Source organism: Carcharhinus amblyrhynchos, chromosome 15 (assembly GCF_965287045.1).
Source record: "Carcharhinus amblyrhynchos chromosome 15, sCarAmb.v2.hapA, whole genome shotgun sequence".
Taxonomy (NCBI): domain Eukaryota; kingdom Metazoa; phylum Chordata; class Chondrichthyes; order Carcharhiniformes; family Carcharhinidae; genus Carcharhinus; species Carcharhinus amblyrhynchos.
In genome coordinates, this window is record NC_137338.1 from 22,125,537 (window position 1) to 22,138,771 (window position 13,235).

General features: G+C 43.0%; 1 protein-coding gene across 1 annotated transcript in view; it reads left to right on the forward strand.

Annotated features, from left to right (window-relative positions):
- The window catches only part of ros1 (c-ros oncogene 1, receptor tyrosine kinase), a 211,201-nt gene that overhangs the window by 55,212 nt on the left and 142,754 nt on the right, over nt 1-13,235 (forward strand). Inside the window, 4 exon segments of the mRNA XM_080204333.1 lie at nt 1,449-1,963; nt 3,046-3,249; nt 4,208-4,312; nt 8,904-9,082. Of these exon segments, the coding sequence (XP_080060459.1) occupies nt 1,449-1,963; nt 3,046-3,249; nt 4,208-4,312; nt 8,904-9,082 (1,003 nt within the window).

The following is a 13,235-nucleotide window of genomic DNA, read 5'->3' on the forward strand; positions in this document are numbered from 1 at the left end:
GGTTTCCACCCACAGTCCAAAGATGTGCAGGTTATGTGCGTTGGCCGTGCTAAATTCTCCCTCAGTGTACCCGAGCAGGCACCGGAGTGTGGTAACTAGGGGATTTTCACAATAACTTCATTGTAGTATTAATGTAAGCCAACTTACATTGCTAAATAAACTTGAACTTTGGATATTCTCATTTCTGCATGAAATTGATGTTTGCAGTGCTTGAGGTTCAAGACTTGTGGTGATTATTGTCTGAATATTACGTAGGGCCAGCTGCTGGTTGTATATTATGAATGGCCAAATTGTGTGTAATTACCTGACAAAGCCATGGTTGTAAAGTTTATCATGCAAAAACCTGATGGATAGGGTACGAAAGCTGGTAGATTTTGCAAAGTCCACATGAAATAAACCAACCCCACTGTAACAATGATTTACAATTCTGTACACCCAAAGGATATAGGGGGTAGGGTTAGGGTATGGGTTGAGGGTGCAGGGATAACAGGAGAAGCACCAGAGCCCCATGAGTTTCTCCTTGGCCCTGTTAGGAAGAGAGTTCCAGGGATTTGACTCAGCAGCAGTGAAGGAAAGATAATGGGTGAGATTCCCCGACCTTCCAGTCATGTGTTTCCTGCCGGTAGGAGGCGATGCATTGTTTGTTAGCGGTGAGAGCCTCTTGTCCCGCTGCCGTCAATGGGAATTCCCAATGATGTCACTCCACAATGGCAGGAAACCTGCAGAATTCCAGCCAATATAGTTCCACGTCAGGGTGTTGAGGGGAATGTGCAGATGGTGATCCTTTGCATCTGCAGCCTTGGTTTGCTAGATGGTAGAAGTTGTGTGTTTAAAAGTGCTGTTGCCAGAGCCATGGTGAGTTGCTTTCGATACATCCTGTATATGGTGTACACTGCTTCCACTGTGTGTCAGTGGTAGATGGGGCGGGGAAAGGGGTAATCAATCCAGCTGCTGTATTCTGGATGGTGTCGCGACTCAAGTGCTTTTGGAGCTGTACTCATCCAGGCAAGTGGAGAGTTGAAACATCCAGCATTAGTCCCTAAGGTGGCTGCATAACAGGGGAAAAATATAAAAGATGATACAGTTTTAATTTCTGACTCAGTTTATTTAATGATAGCCAAAAGATGTTGAGTCCAGATGACCGTTTGCCATAGCTCGCTTTGACAAAGGGTCACCTGGGCTTCAAACGTCAGCTCTTTTCTCTCCTTACAGATGCAGTCAGACCTGCTGAGATCTTCCAGCATTTTCTGTTTTGGTTTCAGTTTCCAGCCTTGCTTTTAGCCAGTATTTAATCATAGCATTGTATTGCTGAATCAAATGAACCATCGTTTTTAAGGCATGTACCTTCAGCTTAAAATGAATGTAATTTGAGTCTGTTCAGAACAGCTTTGTATGCTTCAATTAATTATATTAAACTTTTATTATTTGTCCTATTTTTCTTTTCATAGGTATTTGTTTATTAGTTTCTTGGATAGTCTGTATCGCATGGCTTTACCAGGAATAGTGTTGGAAGCTGACAGCAAGAGCATGGAACCTATAGTAGCAAATACCTCACTTCTCACTTTCAGTTTGAACCCGTATTTTAAAGAACTCATTTACATTAGTGGCAGTGGAGACACAGTCCATCATATCTTTTTGGATGGGACACCAATGGACATGAACAGCTTATTACCATTTGATACAGCCAACATTCAGCATGTAGTTCATTCTTGTAGCTTATGGGTTTTAACCCATGGAAAACGGGTATATGTAGCAGAGGAGCATGATAAACAGCTGTACCCCACTGAGGTGAGCGTGGAATCATGCAGTGAAAAGGATGGAAACTTTGACCACTTGTTTTTATGGGACTTTTCTATTCAGCCTTTGCCAGTGCCTCTTCATGAACCTACACACTTGCAAGTTGTCCTGGGATTCAATTCAGCAGCATTAACCTGGAGAAAACCTATACCAGGGGCTGGGCTTGGTATGTTTTTATTTACTTGCGTTTGGTCATATCATCAGATCTTTAGTCAAAATAATGTATTTCTTTTAAAGATGCAGCAGGCCTGCTTCATTTTCTCATTAAGGTGGTTGCACAACAGGAAGAGGTCTTCGGTGTGGAGTGGGGATTGGGACATGTAGACTGATAAATACAGAGATTGCTCGTTAATCCTTTAAAGCACTTCGTGATGTGATTGTGGATGAGTAGGAGATCAGTAGAGGCTGAATTTGGAACAGCATGAACACTCTGCCAAGGTGGAGGGGTGCCCTGGTTCTGTTAATTTATGATGGAGCTAAAATGAGTGGGGAAACAGGGCGAGGAGCAGCGATGGAGGGGCAATGGCTAATTTCAGAAGTGGCACAATGGCACAGTGGTTAGCACTGCTGCCTCATAGTGCCAAGGACCCAGGCTTGATTCGCGGCTTTGGTCATTGTCTGTGTGGAGTCTGCACGTTCTCCCAGTGGTTTCCTCCGGGCGCTCCGGTTTCCTTCTCCAGTCCAAAAGACTTGCTGGTTAGGTGCATTGGCCATGTTAAATTCTCCTTGAGGTGCTGGAGTGTGGTGACTCGAGGATTTTCAATGTAACTTCATTGCAGCATTAATGTAAGCCTACTTGTGACACTAATCAATAAACCTTAACCTTGAACTTTAGGGGAAAATTATCTCATGGGTCCCTATAATAATGAAACAAGTCCCCAGGGTTTCTGGTTATTTGTAACAACTAGTTTCTTCCCTGTTTCCCATATTTTGCAGTGTCCTTGGGAACAATGGTCCATTTAGGATGTGTGAAATAGCCATGTTCCAATGATAGAATTGTCCCAAAGGTGGAAAGCTTCTTACCTAACTTTACATTGTGAAAAAAATGTTAACAAATATCAGACCTGCCAATAAATTTACAAAATACTTCTGTTTTTAAGAGTTATTGCTTTTCACACGTGTATGACGGAAATATGATTGGTTTCTTCTAACTGTGTGCACGGAGGAATCCACCCCTTGATGAATTCTGATTTTGTTTCAGCAGAGCAGAGTGTTAATTTTGTTCTCAGTGTTGGCTTTCAATTCTAGGTCCTAATGCATGGCAGCAATGGTCCTATGATGTGATAGCTGTAAACGGCAATGTAAGCATCTATAAGGAAGCAATCTATTCAACAAATATTACCATATATGGCTTGAGCAGTTCTACAGTGTATACCTTCAGGATACGTGCATCTTCTCCAGGTGGTAAAGGTCCATGGTCTTCAATATTTCAAGGAACAACACTTAAAGAAGGTGAAAAGAATGGCTATCTCTTTTATACTTGACCTAAAAAAATTAAGTAATGTTTCCAACCTTTTAAATATATATTTGTTCAGCATTTTATTCAAGTAATAAGTTACTAATCTTGAATCATTATATTTGTATATAAAAATCAGCTCCAGTGTCCTGAATTGAGTTGTTTCTCATCTCAGTTGACCCAACATCCTACTTGTGTCACTGGTCCCAATTTATACATATGTATGAAGCCCCTGTATGCCTTCCGTGGATGCACCAGTTGGCAAAACTGCATGGTTAAAATAGCATGAATAGAAACAGTGGGCCCTATTTTATTACTTTGATTCTAAGTGCTGGGCGGACTTGAAGTTGGGAGTGTTTTAGATCTGACTTTTAGACCTGTTCAGGTGCCCCCATACACACTCTGCCTGCAAAAATAGCAGTGATTCCGAATTGTGCTGCAGAAGCCTGTGGGCGGGGCTTAAACCACCTGAAATTCTGTAGCTCCAATTGGTGCCTCCAACTGTGCATGCACAAAAAATGATAGAATGTGGCTCCCCTGCCACATCCGACCTGGGCCGGATAATGCCTCCTCTGGACCCCACAGACATTGCCCCACCCCCACAACATTACTGACCCCCTTACCCCATTTCGCCCAGCCACCCAGACCGATCACAGGCCCCTCCCTCCCTTCCCCCCACCGATCTCAGGCAGAGTGGCAGTGGACCCCCTTTCTCCCCCACTGACCTCAGGCAGAGTGGCAGCAGGTTTTAAACGAGCAGGTTTCAAATGATCCTGAATAAGCTAATGTTCGCTTCTTTATACCTTTATCTGTTAAAGGTAGGAATATCTGGATATTTTAACTTGTGCCATTTCTGTTCACATAAATTGGTCCTTGATGTAATTTTGTACCCTGGTTATTTGGAGGTCGGCGTATTACAGCTGATGCATTTTGCTCTGTTTTATTTTCTTCAAGGTGCTAATCCCTATGTTCTAGCAGGAAATGAACTGGGGACCTGGAAAGTATTCTTGGATAAATTTACCAATGAAAATATGCTTCCAAGTGTGAAAAACGCAATAGGTACATTAATCACATCCTAGGTTTTATCTGTAAAGCTCTTCATTCAAGAATATTTCATTTCAATCATTGTTAGATGCCATGTTTGTCGAAGTAACATTAAAATGATTTTGTAAGAAAAGTGTTAGTTTTCCAGTGTAGACTCGAACATGATTTCTAATGAGATGAGCATTTTTAAGGTGATTTTCTAGTGAATCCACAATACCTTTGAGTTTCTTTACATGAAGAGATATAATATTGATTGAGACAATATGCCACTCCTCTGGATTAAAAAAAATCTGTAGGAAAGTTTTGTGTTTTAAACAATTGTCTTCATTAGCCTTCATGGGGACGGCATGGTAGCACTGCTGCTTCACAGCACTCAGGACCTGGGTTCGATTCCCGGCTTGGGTCACTGTCTGTGTGGAGTTTGCACGTTCTCCCTGTGTCTGCATAGGTTTCCTCCGGGTGCTCCGGTTTCCTCCCACATTCTGAAAGACGTGCTGGTTAGCTGCACTGACCCGAACTGGCGCTGAATTGTAACGACTAGGGGAATTTCACAGTGGCTTCATTACAGTGTTAATGTAAGCCTTACTTGTGATTAATAAATAAACTTTACTTCAAGTGGACTCAGCATGTTTAAAAGGAAAGTCTGCAGGCATTTGGTGAAGGTGTACGTTTATGTCAGATATTGTTTGCTGGGAGCTTCAGGATAAAGTGTCAGTCATCCCATAGGGTGGATGGGGGTGGAGGGAGGGTGCAGTTGGGGCAGCTTCGAATGTGAATAGAGGATTTTGGTGGTGGAGGGTAGGGCTGCCCCTTTGTATAGCTGATGTTACAGTTAGGGAACCCAGTAGGAAGCTGAAACACTGGCTCCTTGGCCAATCAGGGAAGAGTTTGCATCTAAGTCTTTGTGACGAACACCCACAGGTGCGGTTAGGTTTTTAGCAGATCAAGTATGAAATGTTAGAAGAACGTCTATTGATGAAGAGTGATTCTTTAGTTTTATTTTGTGCCATTGTGTTGTATTTAAAGAGCCATAGAGTTAGAGGTTTACAGCATTACACAATAAATCTTTTCTGCATTCTTTCTAGTTTAATAATAGGTTTTTATAATAGGGTGACCAGAACTGTACACAGTATTTCAGGTATGGCCTTACCAATGTTTTGTACAACTTCAATAAGAGTCTCAGCTCCTGTATTCAATGTTCTGATCAATGAAACCAAGCATGCCGAATGCCTTCTTCACCACTCTGTCCACCTGTGACTCCACTTTCAATGAGCTGTGAACGTGTACCCCTAAATCTCTTTGCTCCATAACTCTCCCCAATGCCGTACCATTAACTGAGCAAGTCCTGCCCTGGTTTGACCTACCAAAATGCATCACCTTGCATTTATCTAAATGCAACTCCATTTGAATGAAGTGAGTTCACTCATATCTGCCTTTCTATCTTGCTGTGAAATAAAGCAGTTTGTTAGTGATATGAATACTCATTCAATCAGAAATTTGCTGCTTTGCCTTTGGAGAGATTGAGGAACGATTGATGTGCAGGACACAGATATCCAGGTCATACCACAAGTATTGTATTCCTGTGTTATTCTGCAAAGCATTTCCACCTAGGGCAGTGTGAGTAAACCTTCATAAAAAACCATGACATTCCTCCCTCCCCACAACACTGCCCCACCCAGCTAACTTCTCAACCCATGTTCATTCAAAAATAAAGCAGTCATTGGCCATTGGGCTCTGTAGTTTTGTGTTACGTGGTGGCAATTCTTAAGTATTTGAAAGTGGCGAGGCACAGGAGTATAGTATCGGGACAAGCGAAGGGTGGAAGCAAGTGATGCATGCTTACCCCAACTTCAGCTTGGAAATTAGAAAAGAGTGTGAGATGAGGGGTAAGTGAGATATGTGGAGGTGGATTAGATATAAACACACCATCATCCACTGATTTCAGCCGCTGGCTATGGCCTTAGTGATAATCACATCAATGATGGTGAGCAGTATCTTTCCCATGGGAGTGATCCAGAAGGGAAAAACAGTCCAAAGGAAAGAAAAGTCCAGGCCTGTATTCTTATTTCCCTCTTTCACTGTTTTTTTTCTCCTTCTGGGTGGCAGCCATGTCTTCTGATACTGGTTAGGTATTATGACCTCCCATTATGGGCCACCTTTTCCTATAAGAGAGAGCAAAATGAGCCATTGAGCATGATGAAATATGCTTGGATATGTCTGATACATTGTGCGCACTGTCAGCTAACCCAATGTGGATGTGAGGCTTGCAGCAGTGCTGGGTGGGTGAAGGAGAACCTATGGATGTTGGGTGTGTGTCATGCATGGTTGAGATTGGTAGGCGAATGAAAGAATGAAGTGAACCGAACAATGTAAGAGGCTGGCGCTTCATTTTGTAAAGGTACAGTTATGTAAAAATGCATTCACTGTCCTTGACCACTCTTCTGAGAGCTTCTCATGCAACTAAAATCAGGTCCTTGGTGTGAAATTGCTGTTATTGACTGCAACAGCTATCAGTTCCTGCAATCTTGGCAATGTCTGAAGGGCCTACTCATTTTCTCAGAAGAGAACCGCTCTTCTTTCAACCTTCTACTCGAGTAAGCTATAAAGGAATGGTGCTTGACTGCACAAAATAAAAGCAAAATGACAAGCCTATGGTGAACACGTATAGGTCCCAACCGGGATGTTACAATAATGGACCCGCTCAGGGGCCTGCTTTATAAATGGCTCAGGATACCAATTCCATTTGATAAAGTAATTACCAATCGCCTGGGAACTCGTATTCAATGATTCCTATTGGGATGTCAATCAAGGATACCCCATGTTAGTCCTGGAGGTTATAACAGCCTCCAATGCTGGTTTACAGAAACTTGGAGCATATTCTCTAGCTTGCTGCATTATTTCCACGTCTGCTGTCAAACTCTTCCCCAGCCACTTACCGAATCAGTTGCAGCCAGAATTCACCTCCTCTTTTAATAGTGCAGTCCATCTTTATGTACTGTAGGCTAGCTTTGAATGGCATGACCTTCGCATGAATTTGGGCTTATTTCTGAGATGTGCTGCTATTTCACAGCATGATTGGCACTCGGTTTCGCACAACTATCAATGAAATTAGTTGGCAGGACAAAACAGACATGCTGCCTACGTTGTTAGGAATAACCTGGATTAACTGTGCATCATCATCCCCCAGGTGAATACCAGCCTAATCTACTGATGTAATCTACTAATTTTCCCATAGCCTCCACACCAAAGCCTGCCAGGTTTGCTGGGCTTGGGCTGGGCGAAAGGGCATTCTCTTCCGGGATGGGGCTCTTGTGACTAGAATGTCTTTTCTGGCCTTGGGAAACCTGAACATGACTCTTGGCAATGTGTTTTCAGGCTGTCTCTGATCAAAAGTTTTTATTCTGGTCTCTGGATTGTGAAAGCTTTGAAGTAAGTTGGTCACTTTAAACCTCATGCCCCCTGGACACCTGGAGAATGGAATGCAGACTGGAGATTTCTCTCTTGCAGGAGCTGCAGGTGTGAGAAGACCCCTTTCAAGTCCTCTGACTGACAAGAGAAGTCACTTTCACTAGAAGGGTGGGGACAGTTCCCTTCTCAACAGCTGCTCACTCAGCCCCATTTTTTAACACTGGATTTATTCCTAAGAGTTAAATTTTATTTATTAATCACAAGTAGGGCCTACATTAACACACCAATGAAGTTACTGTGAAATTCCCCTAGTTGTCACCTGTTCGGGTCAATGCACCTAACCAGCACACCTTTCAGACTGTGGGAGGAAACTGGAGCGTGCAGGGGAAACTCACGCAGACAACATACAAACTCCACACAGACAGTGACCCAAGCTGGGAATCGAACCAGGTCCTTAGCATTGTAAAGCAGCAGTGCTAACCACGGTGCTACCATGCCATCCTAGTGTCTGATCCGTCCTAGAAAGCACAATCATTGTTCAGTTTTTATCTTTTCCATAATGTTTGAATGCACTGAATTACCTCCCATTGTTCCAAACTTTCTATGAAGGCTCGGGCTTGAAATGAATGTTGTGTTAAGAGAATGTGGCTGAATGAGCAGCTGTGGAGGAGGGAACTCCCTGCCCTGTCGGGAAAGTGACTTCTCCTGTCAGTCAGTGTAGGGCTATTCTCACACCCTGTAGCTTGTAAGAGAGAGGAAAAGGGGAAACCCTTCTGCAGAATGGATTGCAGACCGGAAAAGGGCACAGATTTCCTTGAACCAGGTTGGCCTTTACAACAATTGGTGATGCTTTAATATTGCATATTTATTCCCTGAATTTAAATTCCATCAGCTGCTATGGTGAGATTTAAACCCATGTCCTTAGAGTATTAGCCTGAGCCTCCAGACTACCAGTCCAGTGACTAGTCCATGCCACTATGCCTCTGTCTCCCCTGTTCTAGTGGTAGATTAAATAACTCATCACCCACATTATAGAAATGGCACATTGGTTTGTGGAGAAGTCTATTGTTCAAGTATCTTACCGTTTATTTAACTGATTTTGTATTTTATAGATCTATCCAAAAAATGTGATTTGACATATGGCCCAATTTCACAATTTACTCAGTGAATATAACAATTTTTTTCTTTTTATATACAGACCTGGACTGGATGAATAGTTCCCTCTACTGGACAAATTCTACTGGCTTTGTTCATGTTACATCCTTGTTTGATTCTGGCAGAGAGACTGAAGTAATACAAAGCTTACAGAATGTGGGAGCATTAGCTGTGGACTGGATAAGTAAGACCCTGTACTGGGCTGACAGTGAGAAAAATAATGTACGCAACACTCTTGCTTTCACTTTTGGGTTAAGTTAAAGTTATGGCTGGAATTTTACTACCTGGGCTGCCATGAGAATTGGGGCGGACTGTGGGAAGGTCTGTTGACCTCAGGCAGTATGATATAGTTTCGGTATGAGCGAGGCCATAAAATCTTGTCCTCTAACTTTTTTGGCTATATAATGAATACTATTTGTAAATATAAACTTTTTGTTAATCCCAAGAAAGTTGCTAATTGACTATTTTAGCTTATGTGGGTGGCATGGTAGCACAGTGGTTAGCACTGTTGCCTCACAGTACCAGGGACCTGAATGTCTGTGTGGAGTTTGCACGTTCTCCCCGTGTCTGTGTGGGTTTCCTCCGGGTGCTCTGGTTTCCTCCCACATTCTGAAAGATGTGCTGATTAGATGCATTGACCCGAACAGGCGCCAGTCTGTGGTGATTTGGGGAATTTCACAGTAACTTCATTGCAGTGTTAATGTAAGCCTTACTTGTGACTAATGAATAAACTTTACTTTGCGCTTCTGCAACATAAACAATAGTTGGCCCATAGCTGGGGGGTGGAATCCAGGGCATGGAAGGTTGCAACTTTCATTGTGGGATCCACAGGAGCATTGTTTGATCCTCATTAACCAATGAAGGAAATTATAAACATAATGAATACTATTTGTTAATATAAACTTGCTGTCAATCACAAGAAAGTTGATAATTGACTATTTTAGCTTACGTGGGTGGCATGATGGCACAGTAGTTTCATTATGAACATTTTAGAATTTTGTAATATTGGCTGGAATCTTACAGCCGTTCATGCTGGTGGGATTTTCTCATTTGGCTGGAGGCTTAATTCTCTGAACTCGCTGCAGCGGAAGCATGGCATGAACGGCCAATAAGATCACGCAGTTTGGTCCATTTTGTTTTCTTGGCAGACCCTGACTCTCCTCAGCAATTTTTCAAAACTCATTTTATGGGATGTGGGCTTCACTGGTCAGGACAGCATTTATTGCCCCTCCTCAATTTCCCTTCAGAGGTGGTAGTGAGCTGCCTTCTTGAACCACTGCAGCCCCTGTGGTGTTGGTACATCCATGGTGCTGTTAGGGACAGATTCCAGGATTTTGACCAAGGCAGAGTGAAGGAATGGTGGTATATCCGCAAATCTGGATGCTGGAAGACTTGGCAGGGAACCTCCAAGTGGTGGTGTTCCCAGTATCTCGTCCTTCCAGATTGTAGTGGTTGTGGGTTTGTAAGGTACTGCTTAATGAGTTCCTGCAGTGTATCTTGTAGGTGGTACACAGCTGCCGCTGTTAATCAGCTGTGGAGGGATTGAACATTTTTGGAAAGGGGATGAATCAAGTGGGCAGCTTTGTACTGGATGATATTGAGCTTCTTGAGTGTAGCTGGAACTTCACTCATCCAGGCAAGCAAAGAGCCTTGGCCTTGTAGATGTTGGACAGGCTTTTCAGAATTAGGAGATGAGTTACTTGCAACAGGATTCACAGCCCTTGACCTGCTCTGGTAGCCATAGTGTTTATATGTCTAGTCCGGCTCAGTTTCTGGTCACTGGTAATCCCACAATGTTAGCAGTAGAGGATTCAGTGGTAATAATGTCATTGAATGTCAAGGGATGATGGTTAGAGTCTCTGTTGTTGGAGATGGTCATTGGCTGGCAAATATTACTTGCCAGTTATCAGCCCAAGCTTGGATATTGTCGAGATCATGCTGCATTTGGACAAGGACTGCTCCAGTATCTGAGGAGCTATGAATGGTGCTGAACATTGTGCAGACATCTGCAAATATCCCCACTTCTGACCTTATGATGGAAGGGCCATCATTGATGAAGCAGCTGAAGATGGTTGGGCCTAGGACACTGTTCTGAGCAACTCCTGCAATGATGTCCTGTAACTGAGATTACTGACCCCCAACCTCCACAACCACCTTCCTTTGTGCCAGGTATGACTGCAAAAGAAGTGGGGTTTTCCCATATTCCCAGTGACATTGCTTTTTCCAGGTCTCTCTGATGCCATACTTGGTCAAATGCTGCCTTGATGTCAAGGACAGTCACTCTTACCTCATCTCTGGAATTCAGCTCGTTTGTTCATGTTTGAACCAAGGTGTAATGAGGAATATTACTCAGGTTTTACAAATTACAATTTACTCACGTGTAAATATATATGAAGCACAACAGTTTGGCAAATACGAACTATAATATATGAACATAAAAATGAGGAAATTATGTTAAAAGCCTTACCCTGAGTGAGAATCTAACTCGGGATTTCCCAAAGGTTTCGAGCTGTGGAAAATCTAGTGATCTCCTGTGAGTGTCGGGGAACCCAAGCACCTTCCTCGTGTCAACACCTCTTTTTTTTTTTGCCCCAAAATAGGGGTGAACTCCACAATCAAACATTTTCTAGCTATAGATAAAAGCAAAATACTGCACTTGCCCTGACAGTCATACAGACTCAAAACATTGGCTCTATTCTCTCTCCACAGATGGTGTCAGCCCTTCCAGCATTTTCTGTTTTTGTTTCTTTTCTAGCTATATCTGTGCATATATTAGGAAGAGGCACACCGTCTCAAATACATTCATCAGCCACATGATCCCTCACTTTAACCCCTGGCCAAGTCACCCTCCCTTGGTCCCATGGAATTAGTACCCAATTTAGGAGTGGGTAATCTGAAATGTTCTCTTTTTTTTAAATAAAAAATTAAGGCCCAAAGTTCTTCTGTCTCACCCACTGTGAGAATCATAGCGTGCATGGCAGACAGGAAATTTGGCAGCCCATTTAAAGATAGGAATGTACAGTCTTGGTGCGAGAACGGCCAGAACATTCCGCTTTAGGACATACCCGTGTTTCCCTTGTGCGGGCAGCATGGGGCACAATGGTTAGCATTGCTGCCGCACAGTGCCAGGGACCCAGGATCGATTCTGTCTTGGGCCACTGTGTGGAGTTTGCATGTTCTCCCCATGTCTGTAGGTTTCCTCTGAGTACCTGGTTTCGTCCCACAGTCTAAAGATGTGCAGACTAGGTTGATTGGCCATGATAAATTGACCCTTAGCGCTAGAGTGGTTAGCAGGGTAAATATGCCGGGTTACAGGAATAGGGCCTGGGTGGAATTGTTTGGTGCAGGCTCGATGGGCCAAATGGTCTCCTTCTGCACTGAAGAGATTCTATTCTATTCCCTTTTTCACATACATACACATCTCCCATATTATACACTCACACCAGCACTCTCCACCCCCGACGTTTCCCCCTCTCACATATATACACACACCTCTCTCTCCCTCACATGCCCATGTTTCCCTTTCTCATACACAGCCATGTCTCCCCTTCTCCCTCACACAAACATTACCCGCTCACTCTGGCCCCCTTCTCCTAGGTCCTGGAACTCCCTTCATAACAACTGTGAGTGCATCTACATCACATAGACTGCAGCGGTTAAAGAAGGCAACTCCCCACCACCTTATCGAGGTCAATTAGGGATGGGCTAAGGCAGGTGAAGTTATGGAGATGGAAGTAACAGTTGTTGAGATGAAAGATTTGCAAATTGGTTACATTCTTTCACAGGCATGCGCCAACTCAGCCTATTTTGCAATATTTGCTTTGTCTAAGAAATTCAGTGCATTTGGTACAAATCAAACTTGAAATGTTTAATTTTTTTTTCAAAATTCCAGTATTAGATGTTAGAGGGCTGTTAAAGCTAAATCTGTAACCTGAAGGAAAGAGATTTTGTTGATGGCAGTTCTGGAAGGAAGGGTACATGAACTGAGGAGATGGACAACTTGCACTGCTGGCTATAATGGGGGATCAGGAAGTAAGTTGAAAATTTTGCAGTTTAATGGAAACTCATTAATTGGAGAAAGAGCGTGTCTCATAGGCAAGAGGGAGAGAGTTATGGGAAAGTTTCATGGGGTCTGGGGGTTGGGGTGAGCATCAGTGTGGGTTTAGTTCTATAAGCATGGAGAATGTCATTAATTTGCAAATTCTTACCAGATTGTAGGATGTCCCATACTCTGTACAATTACAAGTCAGGCTGAGTAAAGCTAAAATTTATTTATTAGTAACAAGTAAAGCTTACATTAACACTGCAATTAAGTTACTGTGCAATTCCCTTAATCACCACACTTCAGCACCTGTTTGAGTCAATGCATCTAATC